The 20,799-nt window shown below is 39.5% G+C and overlaps 1 protein-coding gene across 4 annotated transcripts in view; it reads right to left on the reverse strand.

Annotated features, from left to right (window-relative positions):
* tbc1d1 (TBC1 (tre-2/USP6, BUB2, cdc16) domain family, member 1) overlaps window positions 1–20,799 on the reverse strand; it is a 43,986-nt gene that overhangs the window by 6,534 nt on the left and 16,653 nt on the right. For 2 of the 4 annotated variants that reach the window (XM_058640503.1, XM_058640506.1), the window contains 16 exons: window positions 20,649–20,738; window positions 20,461–20,565; window positions 19,779–19,911; window positions 19,343–19,434; window positions 18,761–18,877; window positions 17,710–17,835; window positions 17,161–17,303; window positions 16,596–16,859; window positions 15,770–15,886; window positions 15,485–15,598; window positions 15,159–15,292; window positions 9,574–9,768; window positions 5,936–6,097; window positions 4,541–4,699; window positions 1,518–1,618; window positions 1,258–1,401 (listed from right to left, as the gene is read on the reverse strand). In XM_058640503.1, coding sequence (XP_058496486.1) covers window positions 1,258–1,401; window positions 1,518–1,618; window positions 4,541–4,699; window positions 5,936–6,097; window positions 9,574–9,768; window positions 15,159–15,292; window positions 15,485–15,598; window positions 15,770–15,886; window positions 16,596–16,859; window positions 17,161–17,303; window positions 17,710–17,835; window positions 18,761–18,877; window positions 19,343–19,434; window positions 19,779–19,911; window positions 20,461–20,565; window positions 20,649–20,738 — 2,196 coding nt within the window. The remainder of the gene's footprint in view (window positions 1–1,257; window positions 1,402–1,517; window positions 1,619–4,540; window positions 4,700–5,935; window positions 6,098–9,573; window positions 9,769–15,158; window positions 15,293–15,484; window positions 15,599–15,769; window positions 15,887–16,595; window positions 16,860–17,160; window positions 17,304–17,709; window positions 17,836–18,760; window positions 18,878–19,342; window positions 19,435–19,778; window positions 19,912–20,460; window positions 20,566–20,648; window positions 20,739–20,799) is intronic. The other 2 variants (XM_058640504.1, XM_058640505.1) reach the window with 2 other exon arrangements.

Genomic DNA, 20,799 nt, shown 5'->3' on the forward strand with positions numbered 1-20,799 from the left:
CTCATCCACATTCTCGCACCGTGCACAGGAAGACTGACTGAGTCAAGGAGGAAGCACAACAGCAGCATTGTGCTCGCAAAGCAAGTCGGCTGCAACAGGTTGGAGTATTGAAGAAAACACAGAGAATTGCCCACAGAATGTTTCACATGTGAATTCTACTGCTTGAAGGTCCAGCATGCTTCATTAAGGTGAATTTCATTTGGCAGAAATTGAAGATAGAATACTTCATTTTGTGTAAAAATCAACTGACTGTATGAAGTGCTTTTCTTTATATCCTAGTGAGAGCCTTTTATATTTATATCAGGAGTCTGATATATGATATACCCGATATTAACTGAAGGCTACAGGGTCAGGTAAGGGATATACAGCAGCAACATGCAACTTCGCCAATAAAAAAATAGACCTGGATGTTCAGCAAAAGGAATAAAATATAAAAATAAAAGGTGACACATATTTTCCTCTTGAGACGGCACTAAAAGCAGAAACAGGACTGTGGGCAGACACAGATGTCACCTTGCCACCCGTTGCTCTTGGACAGGTTGGTAACCATGTTTTTGTAACCTCTGTTCTTTGAGGGCAGGAATAAATGCTTCTAACAGCTGGGTGACAGAGAGATTGGGGTGCTGCAAGAACACCTGGGCAAATGTCATGGCAGTGATTACTGAGAATTCCTCGTAGAGCAACAGAAGTTACGCACTACAGCTTTAAAACATACCAAAGATTTTATACCGTCCGCCACAAGCTGGTGGAATTTGGCCTCACTACATGCAGCTGTCAGCAGGCGCGTAGACCTTGGCTTGAGACAAGGCCATGCTCTGGGCACCCAGTGAAAGTGAGAGGGCATTTTACGCAGGTTATGAAAAATGTAAACACAATAACCGTGGAGTACATACTTCAGGCATGATGCAGCTTGATCTGGGAGAGTATAATGCAGTAATAATATTGCAGTAATTAGATCTTAGGCTGAAATCCGACACTATACTTAATATCAATCTGAAGCATGACTCCTGTTAACCCCTCACATCGGCGAAACTCTCAAGCAAACAAAGCATCAGAAACCTCATCTCAACTCTGCCAATGACATGGCACCTTTAAAATGTCCCCTTGTTTGAACGTGAAGCTGTAAACTGATCACTGTGATTCTGTCAACAGACGGGAGGGACTGAGATGCATCACATTTCACACAAATAATCTCAGACAAATACAACAATTGATTAACGGGCATGTGAAAGTTCTGTGTGTATGTGCACATTTTACCTGGAGGATAAACATGTCAGGCCTGTACTGTTTACGGATCCCGATGTCATACATTAGAAATTTCAGCATGTTGAAGGCGTCCTCTTCCCCCATGTGTAACAGCAGTACCCCCGCAATGAAGGACAGACCTTGGCAGTAGCCCACCTACAACAATAACAACAATGACAAACTTGGACTAGAATTAAAGAAAGTTGACAGTTAAGTCCATCAAATGATGGAGAAGAGTACAGCCAAAGGACGGCTGAAGAACTGAATGATACCTCAGGGTCCAGCAGTGAGTAGGCTTTCAGTATGTTGTACAAAGACAACTGTCCTGCCCCCAGCTGGGCTTGGAAATAAGGATGAGTAGGAAAAGTGCGACCTGCGAAAGAAGAAAAGACGAACCATATGAGTTGTGATATACACCTGGAAGCTCAATTATGGCTTTAATAGATATATTTTACTTTGACTTTGACTGACATACTCCTGGAAAGAATCTGAGTGAACTACAATAAGAGGCCTACGCCTATGTGTGGGCTGTCAAAGTATATGATGATGCAGGACTGTTGTTGTTAAAAAAAGAAGCATGTGGCAACATGCTTAAAAACATGTCCATGAAAGGAGACACACATGAATGCTCCTGCTTCCCTCAGAGCCTTAGCATGTAAATGCAGATGCTACATATAAAGTGACAACATAATGACAACCTGCAATCTGTAGAACATTCTTTACATTGACAGGCTGGTAATTGGCAGGTGTGTGTGTGTGTGTACTTGTATTAGGACCTTTTCTAGCAAAAACACTGGACTTGTCAGGACCAGCATTCCTCAGAGAGACCAAAACCTGGTCCTTATAAGGCAGAACCTAATTTGTGAGGAACTGGTTAGGTTTAGAGCTAAGATTTGAATCATGGTTTTGCATCATGGTTAGGTTAGGCATTAACTGACTATTGTTGAGGTTAGGAATAATGCTTTGTTTCGGCTGTCCAAATGAATGGAAGACCATGCAGTATCGTAAAAAGAATAGCTGCACAAACCTGTGCGTGTGTGCGTGTGTGGACTGAGCTTCTTGACTTACAGTGAGTGACAATAAAACTCTGGAGAAGACAATGACGACTGTAAGTGGTGGTGGTAGGGTGTCTTCTCTTTGTGATCAAAATGCTAGAGCTCACACCCTTGCCTGAAGCAACATGTCTGTGAGCATGTAGCACTGTTTTGTATACTGAATGTTAGGTGTGGTACCACTGACCTTAAAAGAACAAATACTGCCTTCCTATTGCTTAACTTGTGTTTATTCACTAATTCACGAGGAGATATTGATTACTATGGTGATAAATATCAGATAAATATACATTATTTTACATCTGAGGGAAAGTTGGAGAAACTAGTCTTGTGGTTTTAAAATTCTTTATGGGCAGAAAACAATTAAACAGTAAAACATTACAAATCTGAGGTAAAATGTGTGTTCTGTATCTTTATTAATAGAATGTTTCTGCATGGCATTAAAAAGAAGATACAGTATATATTGAATGCTTTCAAATTTCTATAAAAGTAAATGTTATTTCATGACAGGCTGTGGTATGTTGTGATTATAGGCCCACGCACGGTTCTGCTTCGCCTAATGCGAAATGAACCATGCACTTACAAGTGAAACAATGACAACATGTCACAGTCTGCAGTGAGCTATTGCTTACAAAGTGTGGCGATATGTTAACTGACATTCAATTTTAACTCTTTAATTAACATATTCATAAAGATGGCATAAATATTCCGTTAACAAAAAATGCTCCCCCAAGCAGCCTGCACAGTGTTATGCAGTTGCTATGTAACACATTTTCTTCTCTCCCTTTCTTCCTGGCACTGACATAAAGACTTGCAAACTTACACATCACTAAACCCTTCACAGCTAATTGATACCGTCATATGGAATTACGAATAGGAAATAGATGCTTTGCAGGGATATTCATGATAACAACCGATAAGACCAATGTTTCATACATTTGTCATAATTCGGCCTAGCGATATATTTCGTTTATCTCTCTTTTTGTTACAGCGAACACAAGGCTTCAAGTTGCAATGTGTCCTCTTTTTGCTGCTTCAGTATCATAAACACTGTGTGTGTGCTTCTGTCCTTCAGAGAGTAACACCTTTAGCTTCAGACGCGTCAGAAAACCATCACTGTATGTGCTGTTATAACCGTCTCCACCCTATTTGATGTAGAGTGAATAACATAATAGGCAGATGAAAGACACAAGGTCAACAGCAAAAACACACAAGGTTAAGTGCCGGGATGAATATGTGGGTGGATGTGTAAATAGGGTGTACGTGGGTGTTATATGGGTGGGGTGTGTGTGTGTCTGTGTGTTTGGGTAGAAGGTGTTAAGAATACACGTGAAAGGGTTTCAATGCTTAACTTCGTAAAGTGCATAAAGGACAAATTGAAGAGAAAAAAACCATTTCATCTTTCTAGAATAAAGTCATAACCTTACGAGAAATCATTTATCATTATTTAATTAAACGTATTATTATTATTGTTATTTTTATTATTATTCGCTAGCCGTAGTTCCACTCCAAAAATGGAATTAGTATTACAATTGTTTGTTTTTCAGAAATGACAAAACTACTTTGAACAGCAGGCAGATGTAACCACGACAAGCCATTTCCACCTGCAAGAGGAGGAAGATTTCCTTCCACCTCTTCGAAAAATACTCAGTTTCTTGCACAAGTAATGATAATGTGACGCTGATGTGCCAAAAGATGAAGTATTTCCTTATTTGTGAAGGCCAAACCACAAAATGCTCCGCGTTCCTCATCTTGACGCAGGTTGCAGCTGGTCCTCTGAGATTTTGCTTGAATCGTAATCATGACTGTAGTCTCATAATAATACAACTTTATTCTTGAAAGATTTAAAAAAAAAAAAAAAAAATCTTCAGTTTGGCCACAATACTTTATGGACAAAAAATATTTAATATACAGTATTAAATAAATGTTGGAATTTAAATTACTTTTAAGGCCTCTCGTTTGAACCTCTGCAGATATCTTGTATCTAAAATGAAAAACGTGTATACGTTTGTGTAGGAACAGTGTTTACCCTACAGATTATTGAACACTAAATTAAGATAAAAAAGTTGTGAACTCTTCAAGAACCCTGGCACAAGAGCACTGCTGCCGGAAACTAATTCTGGGGGAAAGACACTATGTGCATATTTGTGTGTACGGTATTCAGAATAGCTTCATAATTAAGCGTTTGAAAATGGGTGAGTGAACAAATACAGGGTGTGTGTGTGAGTGTATGTGCGCATTACCCAGGTCTATGAGGATGGCGTGTTGCTGCGAGGTGAGCTGTTTCAGCAGCTCTTTGTATGGAGTGTGATTGGCAGGTGGTCGGGACGGCACAGTCTGCCTGAGCAGATACTGCTCAGAGAGAAACTTCCAGATCTCCCCGCGATGCTGCCTCGGGACTCCTGCCAGAGGTGACAGATGTGAAGGAGGGTTGTGATGGGTGGGGTGAGGTAGGGACAAGATGGTACAACATGTTTAGGTGACAAACCCGCAGTGCAGGAGTATGACTTGTAAAGAAAAGCTTTAATCGGAAAGAAAACAAGTAATCATAACTTCATAAAATGAACCAAACAATCTCCAAACACAAAAATAAGATGACATTGAAGATAGTGACAGTGAATGCAAGAGAGAGGAGCTATTATTTTCAGTTTACTTGAACAGCTGGATGAAGCAGAAATATCACATTTTCCTCACAACTTCCATCTCTATTATTACCGTTTGTTTGTTTCACTGGCTGTGCCTGCTCTGCTATAGTGTCATAGCGTTATGGTATTTCGAGACAATTATATATTTGGTTTCTAGAGAACAGATAAATGAAAAATGTTAACTATTAACACACATGAGTTACAATGAATAGCGAGCCATAGCCTGCAGCCATTGAGTGTAGATTTGCATAAAGACTGTGCGTTCATTTGCATTTTATTTGTGAAGAGGCAACCAACTAATTCACCTTGGTCAAAAGCACCTTAAATGCTACAATGAGAGAGGGGGCAAGTAAATCAGGTAATAAAATGAAAAAGAATTAATTGGCTAATTAACTTGGTAATATAAACTCTATTAGCATAGGATACAGAGGCTGATTACAACCATCAAGCCGTCAGAAGAGGGCATTTAACCTCAAGACAGTAAAACACTACTCTTGTTTTTTGTTTTTTGATACATCAGCTTGCGTCATTATCTATCTTTCGAGGCTACTTCTCAAAGTTGCAACATTGACATTTGTCGGCCAGTGTCATCTCTGTGTGCATTTGCCTGCTCTAGACTTAAGACCCCTCCTGTTACAGTATGTTGCTGTATATGCTGAAGCCAGAGGAGGTAACATTTACTGTCCTCCCTGCAGAACATGCTGATACTAGAAGATGGACAGAACAGAAAAATCTGACATGAAAAGATGGACTTAGGTTGTCCAAGGGAAATCCCAAATTCAATATGATCACAAACACTGGATTAGAAACGATGCATTCATGTGCTCCCTTTCTACTCCTTTGCAAAAACAGCACTGGCCAAGGATGATAAGGATAAGTGTTACCAAACACATTTTCAGTTTCATAAATCAAGCTCTAGTCAATATTTGCAAATACCTGAACAATATATTCCAAGAAACACTGATATAAGCATTTGTAGAGGCAAATATATACCTTGTGCAACAGCAGCATGTATGGTCTCCGAGTCAAATTTGACCTTTGCTCGCCCAGGAGTTCCCAGCATCTTCTCCCACACCAGAGTGACCTCCTTCAGACATGGGGTGATTTCCTCATAGTCCAGCTTTAGGCGCTTGTTCTGTAGGTTGCTTTCTGAGGCTGAAACACAACATGTAAAATATGTCTCAATAACGTGACAGTCTCAGCTTGGTCCTGTGATGTGTACGTTAGTTGCAAGAGCTTGGCAGGAGCGAATGTGTCTGTGCTGTAAAGTAGGTATACATGGGCTACATGTACTACTCATAGACTGTATATAAAAAGTGGACGTCGTCATCCAGTTTGGTGGGTGAAGCTAAATAGGAAGTAAGACTATACTAAATGGCCATCAGGGGGCGATTCTGCAAGTGTAGTTGCAAAAAGAAGTGTGATTGACTGGATAGTATATGGAAAAATGAGCCTACCTCACTTGATTTATAACATCAATAAGCATTATATTATAATACGATAATTGTCTCAATAGCTAGTTTAGGGTCTTCTTCAATAGCACATAATGTCCATTTTGTAAAAAATAGACAATAAAGCACAACATAAATGAGTGGACACCAGTGTAATGGTGTAGACCAGGTGACTACATGGTGCTGGCCGAATCATAAATCTCGAGGCTTAAAAATGGGAGTTCAGATTCTTATGGATGATGTCTTTACCGGCTGCCACTTGCATGCACTAGGTCCTGTTGTTGTTTTTTTTTGTCTTTGTTGTGCACTGACAACATGCACCACACACCAGCTTCTAATACACTCCCTATTGTGCCTAAGGATAAATGATTAGTTTTAACAAATAAATCCTTTGTTTTTTCACACCAAATGTACTTGTCAGGATGTCATCGTGTACAGTATGAAGTTTCAACAGTCAGAGTCAGCTGTGATTTTTTTCAGCTGCTTTCTTGAAAACTGCCTGCTAAAGTTGACGTATGAAGCCAAAGCACTATCTGTCTGACCCTCTACGACGTCCTGTAGCTGGAATTCACACTGGATCACACAGCCTAAATACAGTGTATCTAGTTACATAACAAGTAACACACCAGTTTCTTTTGAATCCAATTCAACTGTAAATTTGTAAAAAAAAAAATGCAATGAGTTATAACCTGAGATTAAATCAATGGATGGTAGAATGACAATTCTGACATCTTATTTTTTTACTGATAACTGGGTATATTAATGAGGCAAATTCCACTTTAGCACTTTCTAAGTTTACAAATTTGACACAAACATACAACGCTTACAAAAAAACGTTACCGTTACAAAACCAGTGATCAAAAAAGGTGAAGGCACACCCAGCACCCCTCTCCTGTTCTCTATTTTTGACAACACCCTTCCTCTCCCCCTCCTCTAACCTCTTCCCCTACAGACCATTGCTTCATCTCTTTCAGTTTTCTACCAACACTCAACCCTTCTCTTCCTCAGTTGATCCCACATTTGTCTCATACGGCAATGTCAGTCTCCTTTTTTCTTTTCCCTCCTTTTCCTTGTGGATGGCCCCACCCTTTCCACCCATGTGTGGTGTCCACCCAGAGACCGGATGCAACTTGGCATAAAAGGACAGTGTAATATCATCTCTATGGGATATGAGACAGAAGGCCACTTCCAAATTCAACCTGCACAAATAACACCCAGGAAACAACTTTTTATGGATGTATGTTATTACTGGTAAAAGAAAATGTAAAATATATATGATAACATCATAGCTAATAACCAAAGGGAGGATAAGTAAAATAATGATATTGCAAAACCAGAGTGTTTTGGAACAATGTCAGAACAAACACACTTTCAAATAACTTGGCACACGATGACTTGAGATGATCTCACAAGGTACGCATTCATCGTAAAAATGCTGTACATCACGGCATCTACAAAGACAGACAAGTAGGAGGAGTGACCTGGAAGACCTGAAGAATAACGTAAGAAAACCTGGACAGCACACAAGTCTGACACACCCAGAGTAAGAATAGATGCTGCTGAAGAGGCAGAGATTCTGCTGCCTGTGTTATCAGCAGTCTGGAACAGGAAGAGTCTAGTTTATCGGAATTCACTCTTTGATTCAGGCCCATTTAGCAGCACATCCCTCCTCTCTACAATCTTCCTTTGCTTTCCTCTCACCATTACTCTCCCTTTCTGCACCCCTACCATGATAATGCACAACGGGAGAGGATACCCCACCCTTGTGCTGACAAAGACACACACACACACACACACACACACACACACACACACTAATGCTGGAGTGCACACACGCCGTCACAGATGACCCATAAACCAGGCAACAGTGAAAGAGATAAACTAATAGAATGGAGGACAAAGATTTGAGCTCCACCCAGTCAACTAACAGATAGAAAGGTGGAGCACACACAGTGAGAGGAATAAAACGCGATAAAAACAATGGATGCCAAAGAAAAATGTTCAGACACTGGCTATGTGAATGTTTTTGTACAATGTAACTATGGCAACTTTGTGTTATTGTCTGTTTGTAAGTGTGCATGTTTGTGTATTTCTGAGGCTGAACAGGGGGATTTTCTTAAATCAACATTGATCCATATGCTGCACCCTGCTATAGAGCCATTATTTCTATATATGTGTAGCATGTGTCCAGGGCCGTCTGAAGGAAATTGGGGGCCTTTTCGCGATGGGCCTGCATGTGTCTCAATGAATGGTTTATATAGGTGTATGACGTAAGGGGTGTGACGCATAGTTAGGTGTGTGATGATACATGCAAACTGCACCTAGATAGAGATGACACACCCTGATATGCTAACCAGAAAGGAACAAAAACACATGCACGTGTGCGCACACACACTCATTATACAACCTTTTGATTTGCGGCAAGCAGAAATATTTAAAAGACAGACCAACAGGTGTCCACTTGATTACCTGTTCGCATACACATCTGAAGAGGTATGTTGCCAGAGAGGGATTAAAGACAGACTCACTTAGTTTGCTTTTAGATAAAACTAATTCTTATCTTCTTCAATAGCGTTAAAAAAACAACAACAAAAACGGGCTTGTTGAACTGGCAGCAAATCCAGTCCGACTTAGCAGGAAACGATACCGGGGAAATGTATGGTGGTTGAATAATATCAATGATAGAGGTTGGTATGGTTAAGTTTTACACTATGAACTCATCTAAAGGAATATTTATTATTTCTTTTTAGGTAGATCTTACGTTGTTTGACAGTTCACATTAGCTGTTCAGTGTGCTATGTGATAGTTACCACGTGCACTGCAACGTTAATGTTAATGCTAATTATAACTAGAAGAGTGCACAGACTGCATACCTCTGCCAAGGCAAACGCCCTATTTCTGTTAAGGAAAGTGGAACAAAAATGTCCTGGATCCACCCATTTATACAGAACCTGCTCCAAAATTAAATGGCTTCTTCCTTCTCAAGAAGCCCTACCCCTCTTTTCTAGAGAGGTGAAACAACGGACAATAAGGTAATTCAAATGTGAGACAGCATGTTGCTCTTTGCAGTGTATTTTTATGCGTTTTAGGATGTGTGCTCAAATGAGAGCTTCTTTTTGTGAACATGGGAATAAATTGCATTCAAGTCTTTGTGTTTGTGATTCAAAGCATCCAACTCACCCAACAGTTTCTGGTTCTCCCTCTCCATCCTCTGCAGCAGGATTTGCTGCAGGATGGCCTTCCTCCACAGATCTCTGAGCTCCTCTTTGTTCCTTTTTGTCCTTTCCTCAGTCACCACTCTCATGTCTATATTTCCTCCAACTGCCACCTGGCCCACACATACTCGCCCCCTGTCCAGACAGCATTCTGTTCGCTCTGAAAAACACATTACAATAACATTAGGTGTCCACTGCAACAGTAAAGGAATAACATACAGTAGATAATAAAATAGTATAATAAGTGACACTACCACACATCAAAAAGAGATAAATAAAACTGAGATGTAAGTTGCACAAATATACCTGCTTGATCAAGTCTATCTCAGCAAGTCATCCCCAATTATATAGCATTAAATTACTGGTCATAATCAACTTATAAAATGAACATCTGAACATACACTTCATCTGTGAAGAAGTACAAAAGATGACAGAGACCATGGGGAAAAAGAAACTTAAAACATGGGGATTTATGACATAGCCATACATATTCACACAGCCAACCACCAGTGGGCGATAAAGATGATTGGCTTCACTTTAGGAAGCAGTCCAGCCATCCATTTTTAATGGTTTTACGCTATATACGAGTGATTAGTTTTAAAACAGCCATTTCTCCTGACCAACTTATTAAAGACTTAAGACATTGCTGCATTAAATATTTAAAAATGACAAGGCTGATGTTATACAGTACCGTGAAAAAGTCATAGTCGACTTGTTGCTTTAACAATGCAGTTTTAAAATAACAAAACTTCTACAGGTTATAGTGTCAAATACCAGGGTATGCTCTTGTGCACTTGTGCACATGGGAAAGGTAAAGGGATGTTTTCATAGAGCACTTGTATTCCAGCACGTAAGATGAGAAAAAGGACAATTGTTTGCAAAATAATATGTTGTTTTAAAATGGCTAAAAGCAGGGCACACACAGAGGATAAACACAGCTGCATCTTTGCCTAAAAATAGCGGGGCAAAGCATGCATGCGTAGTGCAGCTGGGTAACCAGGTATTGTGTGCACGTAAACACTGCGACGGACATTCACTTATATTACAAACTTAGAAACTACAGATCCTAGGCTCTGTAATGAGAAAAAAAAGCCAATATGGAGATGGAAATTGATACAATGAATTCACTGTGATATTAGTTGCTTTTTTAATGAAGATATTTCTTCATTATTAAATCAAAGCTTTACTTCATTTACAGATAGAAAGGTTGACCCTTTCTTACACTGTCAATCCCAAGACAGCAATACAAAAAAAAACTAAACATAGAAATATTTTACACAGTAGGGTGCAACACATACACAATAACAAAAAAGTGTTTTCGTGACTCCACCCCAAAGTACAGGGTGGATCCCAAACCTCAAAATACCCTGTGTTGTTTAGAGAAGGGACATAACAACTATGCAGATTGCACTTACTTCTCACTCACACACACATGCCCATGCATGCACCCTCTATGATATCAGAGGACATTACATTGACCTTTATTTACTACCTCACTTATAACTGCTACTTGCCTAACCCAAAGTCCAAACTTAACCTAAACTTCAAATATGTTGTCACACACAACTTACCAAAGAGAAAAATCTCAACTATTCCAAGTCCAACAAAACTTATCTTCAAAGATAAATCAGGATACTGTCCGTCAACACATTACACATACACGCGTGCATGATGACACACAATGACGTGTGAGTTATTTAAGCCTAACAAAACCCCCCCCACTAAACTAACACTAATGTGCGCCTTTGTGTCTGTGTCTATAAGTCATAAGTCAACTCAAAGGTCTCTTGGGACCAGCAGAGTCACTGTACAAATATTTGGCTCTTAAGTTATAAAGGCATGAAAACATACCAGACACATGGGTAACAGACGCACAGAAAAGGTGAACTCTCTTACCTGAGTCACGCATTGGTTAGGGTAAACAAACACTGCTCTAGTCCTCTAAAAATAATTATTTTATTTTAAAATAATGCAGGCAGACATGCACACAAACTTATTCTGAAATCCTTGGGGGGACTTTCTACTGACTACTGCAAATTAATTAATTAGTCCTTCATCTTCACTGAAACCTAACCAGCTTACATGCACTGTAAATGCTCCATCTACATGATAGCAACAAGGACATGATAAAACATAACCACACTTAAAATCTTAGCACTTAACTAGTTCCTCAGAATCAATCCTGACAAGGTCAGTTTTTATGCCAGAAAAGGTCCTAAAGAGGTAGAAAATACACGTATACACACACACACACGTTGGCACGTGTGCTTGTACAAAATGGCACAATCCGCACCCTGAGCAAATGCGCGATTTTGGCCAGAATCAAGTCCCAGCACATACATTTCTACACATACAACATGCAAAGTGGGTCAACAAGGCAGGCGCTTCACTCTGGCGCTGTCTATGTGTGGACTGTCAACATGACCATGAGACACCGCCACGCCCTCAAAGACACACATTCGACACACCCATGACCTATATATATATATATATATATATATATATATATATATATATATATATATATATATATATATATATATATATATATATATACATACACACATCTATATACATACACACACAGCAGCAAGTGTGAGGAAGTGTGAAGCCCATCTCACTGACCTGCTAAAAGCCAACCTTAATTTCTCTTTTTTGTCTCACCTTTAAGTACACAATACTGGTGTTTTGTTATTTTGGCAAATTATCTAAATTGGACATGAAATATTGTTTCACAACATTCACACAGCATTCACCTGCAAACCCATTTACACTTGAGAAGACACTTGATTTGCACTAAGTGACACTTCAAAACAGAAATAATATCTTATTAGGGCCATATTATTCAGATGAAAGGCAGCTTTAATATGGCATTAGTCCCTTTTTGTTGCATTTAACAAACCAACCAGAGAAGCAACAAATTAATGTAAATGCCCGATGTGTTTCAGTTGCTTTAGAGAGATCAGAACATGTGGTGATTGAACTGTGGGGAAATGCTTGTGGTTGCGCTGTGTTATTAAAAGGTACAATGTGTAGGATTAGTAAATTTTAGACTTTGGCACCCCTTAGTGGTAGCACAAAAAACAACTCTGAAGAAAGCAGTGCATAGCTATTTACACAATGTGGACAAGACGTGGTTGAAACTATTCTGTTGTGCTATTAAAGACGAGAGCTTCATTTGACTTAGTTGCATCTTGATTGTTGTGACCAATTTGGAGCTGGTGCAATGTGTGACAGACAAGAGCTGCTTTAACACAGGCACTGCAAACATGTCTCGACATTAACCTTCGTGTGGACCAGTGTGAGATCAGCTGACCACAGACAAATGCAAATAATCAGAATAATGCAATGATGCCATGAGCGTGTAAAGTGACATACTGATATATTCAACTATGTGGTTAATTTCACACATTGATGATAGTGTACTAAGTTTCGATGTGGTGAACTTTGTTCGCTGTTCAGAGAAGTGTTATGCTGGAGTTACAGTGCGACAAACCCAACCATCTCAATTGTCAACACATCTTCACACACACACACACACACACACAATTATCAAAACACAGGATGTGAGACATGCAAGCACAAGCATGATTCCCCCATCTGCAAAGACACACACACACACACTCAATCAAACTTGTTTGGACATAAACTGATACTGATAGGAAAGATTGATCCTTTTTTAAGTTATCTATTATCAGATCAATGTTTCATTAAATGTAAAACACTCTTTTGCATTATACTTCCACAATATGCAACAGGACTGTCACTCGCCCATGGCAATCAAGCTATTGTGCAAACTTCAGTCCAGTCTGTTTCATCAAAACATCAGCCCTACAGACAAAAATTAAGTAATAAGCTCACATAAATAATTTAATACAGTCAATCATAAGTTTTGAGGTGTAAGACAGTTGCTGGTTAAGTCAAGATTTTTGATGGTTCTCTAAGACATAGGCTTAAGGATAATTGATGAATCTTCCCAAAGGGCAAGAATTCAAATTGCCAACAAACTAATCTGTTTTAAATACTTAAGTGAGACGCCTTGAAACAGCATAATAACTGTAATATCTAGTCTAATACATTACATTGATGCATTTTAAAAATTACTTTTTGTTGAGATTTCAAAAGATGTTTGAGTGGCACATTTCACATGAAAAACAACAACAGAAACATACTTAGGATCACCTTAAAAGCACAAAATCACTGTTACAAGTGAGGTGTAAATTCAAATTCATACAAGAAAGACATTTGGCAGAAAATATATTCTTCTCATTCCCTTTCTTTTTTGTGTTTGTGTGTCTTTTAATAACAGCACAGTGGACAAAAGCACATCTGAGGTGTGTTGCTCTTGTTTGTTGACTTTGGTAGATTATGAAGGACGCACGTACGTATGACAAAACATGTTTGGTTAAACAAGTGTCTTCACCTGGAACTGCTTTATTCCACCAAACACAACATGTCCGTAACTGCAGCTGGAGCATGCAGAGTCATTTTACTGTTGTGCTTGCAAAAGTTGTTAAGAACACACAGACACGTACACTCACCTTCTCATGCATGCATAGCAGAGGCATGTTATTTTGGCAAGTGCATTAAAGGAGGCATGTAGAGAATTGTTTCATTTATTATACACATTTGCTATTTCTATTTGTATGTATGTATAAATAGTGTCATTTATTTTATTTATGTGCCTACAGTCATTGTTACTGTCTTTTACAACTTGTTTTCCCACTGTTACTGCCTTTATGTTGGTGCAACGACTGAATAAGTCTTATTTATCTTAAAATTAAGCCAAAAAAATGATTGAATGCAGCATTTACCTGCTCGACTGGTTACCTCATGCCTGGTTTCAGCCCTTGAGACAACTTGTATTAAAGTCCCGCTCAGTACTGTCACTGTACATCTGTGCTTTTTTTCTCATTTTGTAAATGGATGCATTTGAGTTGTTGATATAATTGAGGTGGAAGAGATTTTGAATTTACGTTTACTGAGAGAAAAGTAGGAGTCCAACAAACAGGGGAAATATGCAACACATGGAAATTGTACAGGTGAATGTCATGCAATGGAGTATAAACCAGGCTTAGCTGTTAAAATTACATCTGTCTTAAGAGATCACAAGTATGACTGTTCACATCTGGCGTTAACTTGCATCCTGGATGCATCTCTTGGGACTACATCTCATTGGATCTCACATCTATGCAAATACACAGGATGTCAAGTCTTTTGTGCAAAAGAAAAATGGTTTGTCCATTTCTGTTGCTAATGTGTGTGTCTGTGTCTTCATGCCAGCCAAAGTGACAAGAGGAAAGAGAGGGGGAAAAAAGAGAGTTGAGTGAATCAACTCTACTCATGCTGTTAACATGAAATCAGACAATTGCATCCCCATAGATTTGGTTTCATATGTGCCCCCACATATGAAACCATAAACATTAACTATCTGTACAACATATAGTGATAGATTATGTTGAAGTCAGTGTCCTTTTGCAATGGATTGACTTGTCCCTACCAGAAACTAAATATAAAGATACATTCTACTGTAAGACTGTGTATTTTTACCGCTGATGTCGGTGTTCTTCTGAGGTGTGGCGACCCGAAGGAAAATCTGTTGCCTCCACGAGTGGCGACGACTGCACAGAGGGCTTCCCCCTAACCCGCCGGCTGAATTTGGTGTAGAGAGAGCTGCCACATCCCTTGAAACACATGCGCACGTAAACAAATTAACACACAGACACAGACACACACACCAGTAAGAATCAGAAATGAAATATTTCTGATTCTAAAGAAATAAAAATGGTTTAATTAATGATTAACATAAAATCAGTTAAAAAATCAATGATGCTGGATATATTAGCATGGTATGATTGCTTAATGTACATATGTACCTGCTCTTTGGTTCTGGAAAATCATTCTCATGGACAGGGGCCAGAAAGTGAAATTTTAGAAAATTAGGAACAGAGGAAGAGGAGTGGAGACGAGCACGCAGACCAACCAGAGTGCTGAGATGGAGAAATGAGTGTGAAACAGAGGAAGAAAACAGTAGAAAACAGAACACACTTGAAGGGAGACAGGGCTACTCACACAGGCACACTTTGCTTGGGAGAATATTTGTGTCAACCGAAAAGCAGATAAGGTATGAGATGAAGACACAAACAAAGCAGGAATCTCACCTTCTTTTATTGAGCCGAGCTCCAGAAGAAGGGGAGGAAGGATGATGCACGAGCAGAAGAGAGGGGGATGAATTGGAGGGAGAAACAGGAGGAAGGATGGAGCTGGTTGGGGCATATCTGAGAACCAGTGCAAATACAGAGAGAGAAAGAAAAAGAAAAGGTGCAAAGAAAGTCAAAGCAACTGAAAAAAGCACGACAACAAAAAGTTAAAGGAAGAGCTTGGAGATAGCGGATATGCAAGCAGCGATTTCTACCATTTTACTTTATTATGTAAAATGGTCTGAGGAGTTTTATTTAGCACACAAATGTTTAACTTGATCAACAGGGAGATTTTAAGAGAAGGAGAATTATTTCTCTGAAAGAAGCTCAAACAAGGCATTGAGCTGGCAGTTTAATCATACAGGCATTTCTTTAAGACAATGCTGGATAAAGAGTTGTAGAATTAAATGCTCTCCTAAACACATTCAACTTATGAGTTGGCATTAAGTGTCAGTCCGTTGGGTAGTCTCCCTATCTGAGAGAACACCTATGGTTTGAGGAACACCAGCAGCAAACCCACCAACTCTCTCTTCTAAGTTTACATTTCATTTCCTTCTTGCTAACTTGCTTTTTTCACCCCTACTATCTTGCAGTGGTGACAGGGCCTAACAAACCATGAAACCGGTTAAAAAGCCAGGTTAAGTTTGACCCCCCCACTCCTAACCAGAAAAGGAAGAGATCACATCCACATTGGATAGCATAGATCAAACTATTCAAACAAACTAAGCTCAGGTGCAAGGTTTCTTTGCACTTTGCCAAGGTGGATACAAACAGACTCTCTCCTTACTTGCTCTGGTGGGGTGTGTCAGTGCTGACGGAGTAGTGTCGTACGAGCTTGGGCTTGGTAACGGCAGTGGGGTCCTGTGGAGTGTGAGTTAGTGTGTGCACTGGGGAGTACTCAAGTCCTGAGGAGGAAGTGGGAGAGTGGCTGAAGGTACTGGCCCGTCGGCGAAAACCCTGTGGCTGAGCATCACCAGGTAAAGAGGAAGAAGAGGGGGACAGGTGGAGGGAGGTCTGAAGGCCCTTCAGGTCTCCTGTTGAGTTGTGGTTCCTGAAAAAATGACAAGGCAAGAAAGTGAGATGCAAATGGTGTAGACATTATTTAGTATACACAAACTGAACATAATCCCACACAAAAAACACTCAAACGAAAACCAACATCTGCCATCAACCCTGGGTCAATGCACTTGTTTAAAAGGCTGAGCCTGGCCAGGCTCCCATGAACCAGGCTCACATGAATCATAGAGTCCAAATAAAACAAGTAAAACTGCTCCAACTACAGTGACGACTCTGAGCCAAGATATGAGTCAGTGTGTGTGTGTGAGTGTGAAAATGTGCTTAGCTGTGTTTACCTGAGTGGGCTGGAGGGTGATAACTGGGAGGAGGCGGACAAAGGGTCATCTATGCAGGATTGGGTGCTGTTGACAGTACAGATGGAAGAGTTGCTGTCACTTCCTTCACTGTTGTCTCTGTGAACCCTGGCCTTGCTGCTCCCCTGACAAAAACACACAACTCAAGGTTATATACTGTAAATGTAGGTCACCTTTACACTTTTATGTCATGAAATACTTCCAGATTGCTTTTCATGGATTACCATTTGCTACAACACATTTTCTAAGATTTTAAACTGTAGTGCTTAACCTGAAAACACTGTCAAATAAGTGCACACAATTCCAATTTAGACTATCAGCTCCACACGACTCTCACTATAGTGATATTAAGATCTTTTGTCACCCGATGGCATTTCTGCACTGCACATAGAAAGTGATTGATTATATAGTAAAGCAATACTGCTGCAAACGGGTTGCAGTATGACTGAAAACATCTCCATTAACATGCATATCTGCATGTAATGACAACATTCCTCTGCACACAAATCAAGGCAAAACAATCAATGTTACCTTCCAAATGCCCTCCAGGGACTCAGTGAGAGATCGCTTGGCTCGGCTCTTGAACTGCTCAAGTCGCTGCCGGCTGCTACTCTGCTGCTGCACCTCAACAGGCACTGGAGCTGTCTTCTCACACCCCTATAGAAGGAGGCAAGTGAACACAGACACAAAAGGAATACAAATATGTATGAATGTCTTAAGTGGAAGATGTTAAAGTGTCTTTCTCGAGTTTCTTGTTCTTGGTCACATACTCTGTCATGGACATGTTGACACTTGTAAATAAACGTATATGACATAATTGGAAAGATGACAAGCAGTTAATAATATAAAGCAGAGAAAGAACTGAATTACTTGCAAATTGTATTTATCAATTAACATAAATACACAAACCTGTGAGTAACAAGTGCAATGTTGCATCACAGAATCACCTCAGATGAATTTATGCTGGTTGTGAACAAATATTTGTCAGAACATTTTTCAGAAAAACTGTACAGCTACTGCCTTGGCTGTACATGTGATGCGTGAGGGTGTGTGAGTGCCATGGTCACAATGGGGCCGGACTTTAATGCTCCGGACTTTAATGCTCCCCCCTCCTGATGTGGAACAATAGTGATGTTGCAAGCTACTGTAATGCTTTTATTCCCAATATCCCAAGCTGTAGCGTCCTCTTACAGAAGGTGCAGCAGGCTTGAAACTGGTTTTCAACCGGCTTCAACCACTCATGAAAGTCACCATGTTGAAGCCACGCATCAATGAACCTGCATTTCCCCATTTTGTGCAAGTAACAAGCTAATCCACTCCTCACGTTGCCGGACTTTCTCGTGTTGAGTGTGCAACGATAAATTCTGTTGTTCTGTTGTTATAATACAACGTAATATAAATCTAAACATTTCCCCCAAAATGACCAAACTTTATAACTCAATAAAAGTAACATTCATCAATTTTTTATTGAAGACCTGGCAAAACTGCCTAAAACTCAAATTATTGTATTTTAGAGTTTTTAAGACCCTGCGGATAACCTGGTTTGTGTGTGTGTGTCCACATAATATGGGTAAAACATTACTTGTTTGCTGTCCCCAGGCAGTATGTGCTGATGGCTCCTCTGTTTCTCCTCATACAGATTCCTCAGTGAGGCCATCACCAACTCATTCTCTTCTTGATCACTCTTGGGGCGAGCCCTCTGAAACAAGATACATTGAAAGGTCTCAGACATAGGCCCACTGAGCACAGAGGCAGTGTTGCAGTTCAGCTGCATCACCAGCAGATGTCAGCTGAACGATAAAGAAATACTGGTGGGCATTCATCTGACTCACTTCTCTCACTCCTGGTAGAGTGCAATTTTTATTTACATCAGTTAAGTACTGATACGTAAAAATGAATCAAACAAATTCAACAGGTGTTTCAGATGAAAGAGACAAAGAGTCATGTATGTGAGAGAGAGAAAATGATTTATAAAATAAGGAATAAATAGGTAAGTGATGTGCACCAAAATATTAGTGTATCACTGTAAATACAATATGAAAATCTAGTGTTTCCACAGTATTTCAGTCATGATGAATGTACAAACTAATTATTTTCCAGTTGCAGTCATTTCAAAGGAGGTTCTACGAAATGTACACCTTGGTCTTCAGAACAAGGGCATTACCATTGTGTTTTCAAACACTGATGCTTGCGTATGATTGTCCAGAGTGGCCAAATGTCTCTGAAGCTCCAGTTTGGTTTTAGATGGGTGTAGACCTGAAAATGATGGAAATACAGTTTCAAAATATATTATAGACAAAGCTAGTCTTCTTTATGAGTCGTGTAAGTGTACAGCTCTGACTGTATAGGTCATCTTCCTTATTCTAAACCATCATATATGAGTATTAAATATTTACAAAATATAGTACAAGTCTTGTTTATATATGACCCTTACCCATCTACCCACTTTAAGAGGATATGATCATTTTATAGTGTTTTTATTCTGAAAAATAGTCTATCAAACCAACTACAACTTTCTAACTTTCACAAATTCCCGTGTAAGTGTAAACAAGTGACCATATTTTTCACCAACATGAAAGTGCCTGGGGACAGTTTCCTACCTTCTATCCTCTCACACAGTCTGTGGAGCTGCTGCATGGGGCAGCTGTCACACTGCTGGTTCTGGGTCTTTGCATTCTGCTGCAGGGCTGCCACAGAGAACGCCTGTCTCAAAGTCAGCATGATCTCGTCCACCTTAAAGTGCAATCATCAGGAATGATCAAACGGTGAGTCTTCACTTTGCTTTCACCAATGTTTATCCAGTTTTTATATCGATTTTGTTACCGTGCCTAATCACCCTTTCTAAGTCAAGAGAATAAATATAGTAAACTTTGCAGAACGTATGTATAGCAGTGTAAAACTGATAGAAGAACAAATGCATATTCAGTGGCTCATTATATAGTAATAGTATAGTATAGTAATCAGTGTCGTCACATGCACACAGTGACTCAGTGAAGCACCGAATATCAGCGCCACACGCTGAAGCACTTTAAATCAGAGTCTACACCATTGCACATGGGTCTGGATCAGCCCCAGTGGAGCTTTTCCATTTTTAAATTATTAAATTATTAAATTATTGAATTATTAAATATTTTGTAATTTTTCATACCAACACAAAATACATTTCTTTAAAAAAAAAACTAAAAAAACACAAGTATTCTTATCCAGATTTGTGCTTTTGCAAACTGTTTTTTCACCAGACACTATGAATGGGAAATTTCAATTCAAATGACACCATCTTACCAGTGATTCATCAGTACACTGGAAGACATAGCAAACAAATTGGCAGCTCCCTCCTTCCACCATCTCTCTGCAAATAAAGCCGAAGTGATCCACGTGTCGAATACCCTGCAGTGATGAATGACAGATTTTAAAATCACAAACAAATGTGACAGTAAAGGTAATGTATGCAGAACCCCAGTGCTTCATACCTGTGAGCAGAAAGAGATTTCTCTGAAACTCTTCTCTATGGCAACTTTCTTAGTGTCTGGACTAACCAAGAAGATCTGAGACCTGCCAATCTAATACACAAAAGAAATACAGTTAGACTTTTAGCTCATGAGTGTCATGGGTTGTGTATGT

The sequence above is a fragment of the Solea solea genome, chromosome 10, assembly GCF_958295425.1.
Source record: "Solea solea chromosome 10, fSolSol10.1, whole genome shotgun sequence".
In the NCBI taxonomy this organism is placed as follows: Eukaryota; Metazoa; Chordata; class Actinopteri; order Pleuronectiformes; family Soleidae; genus Solea; species Solea solea.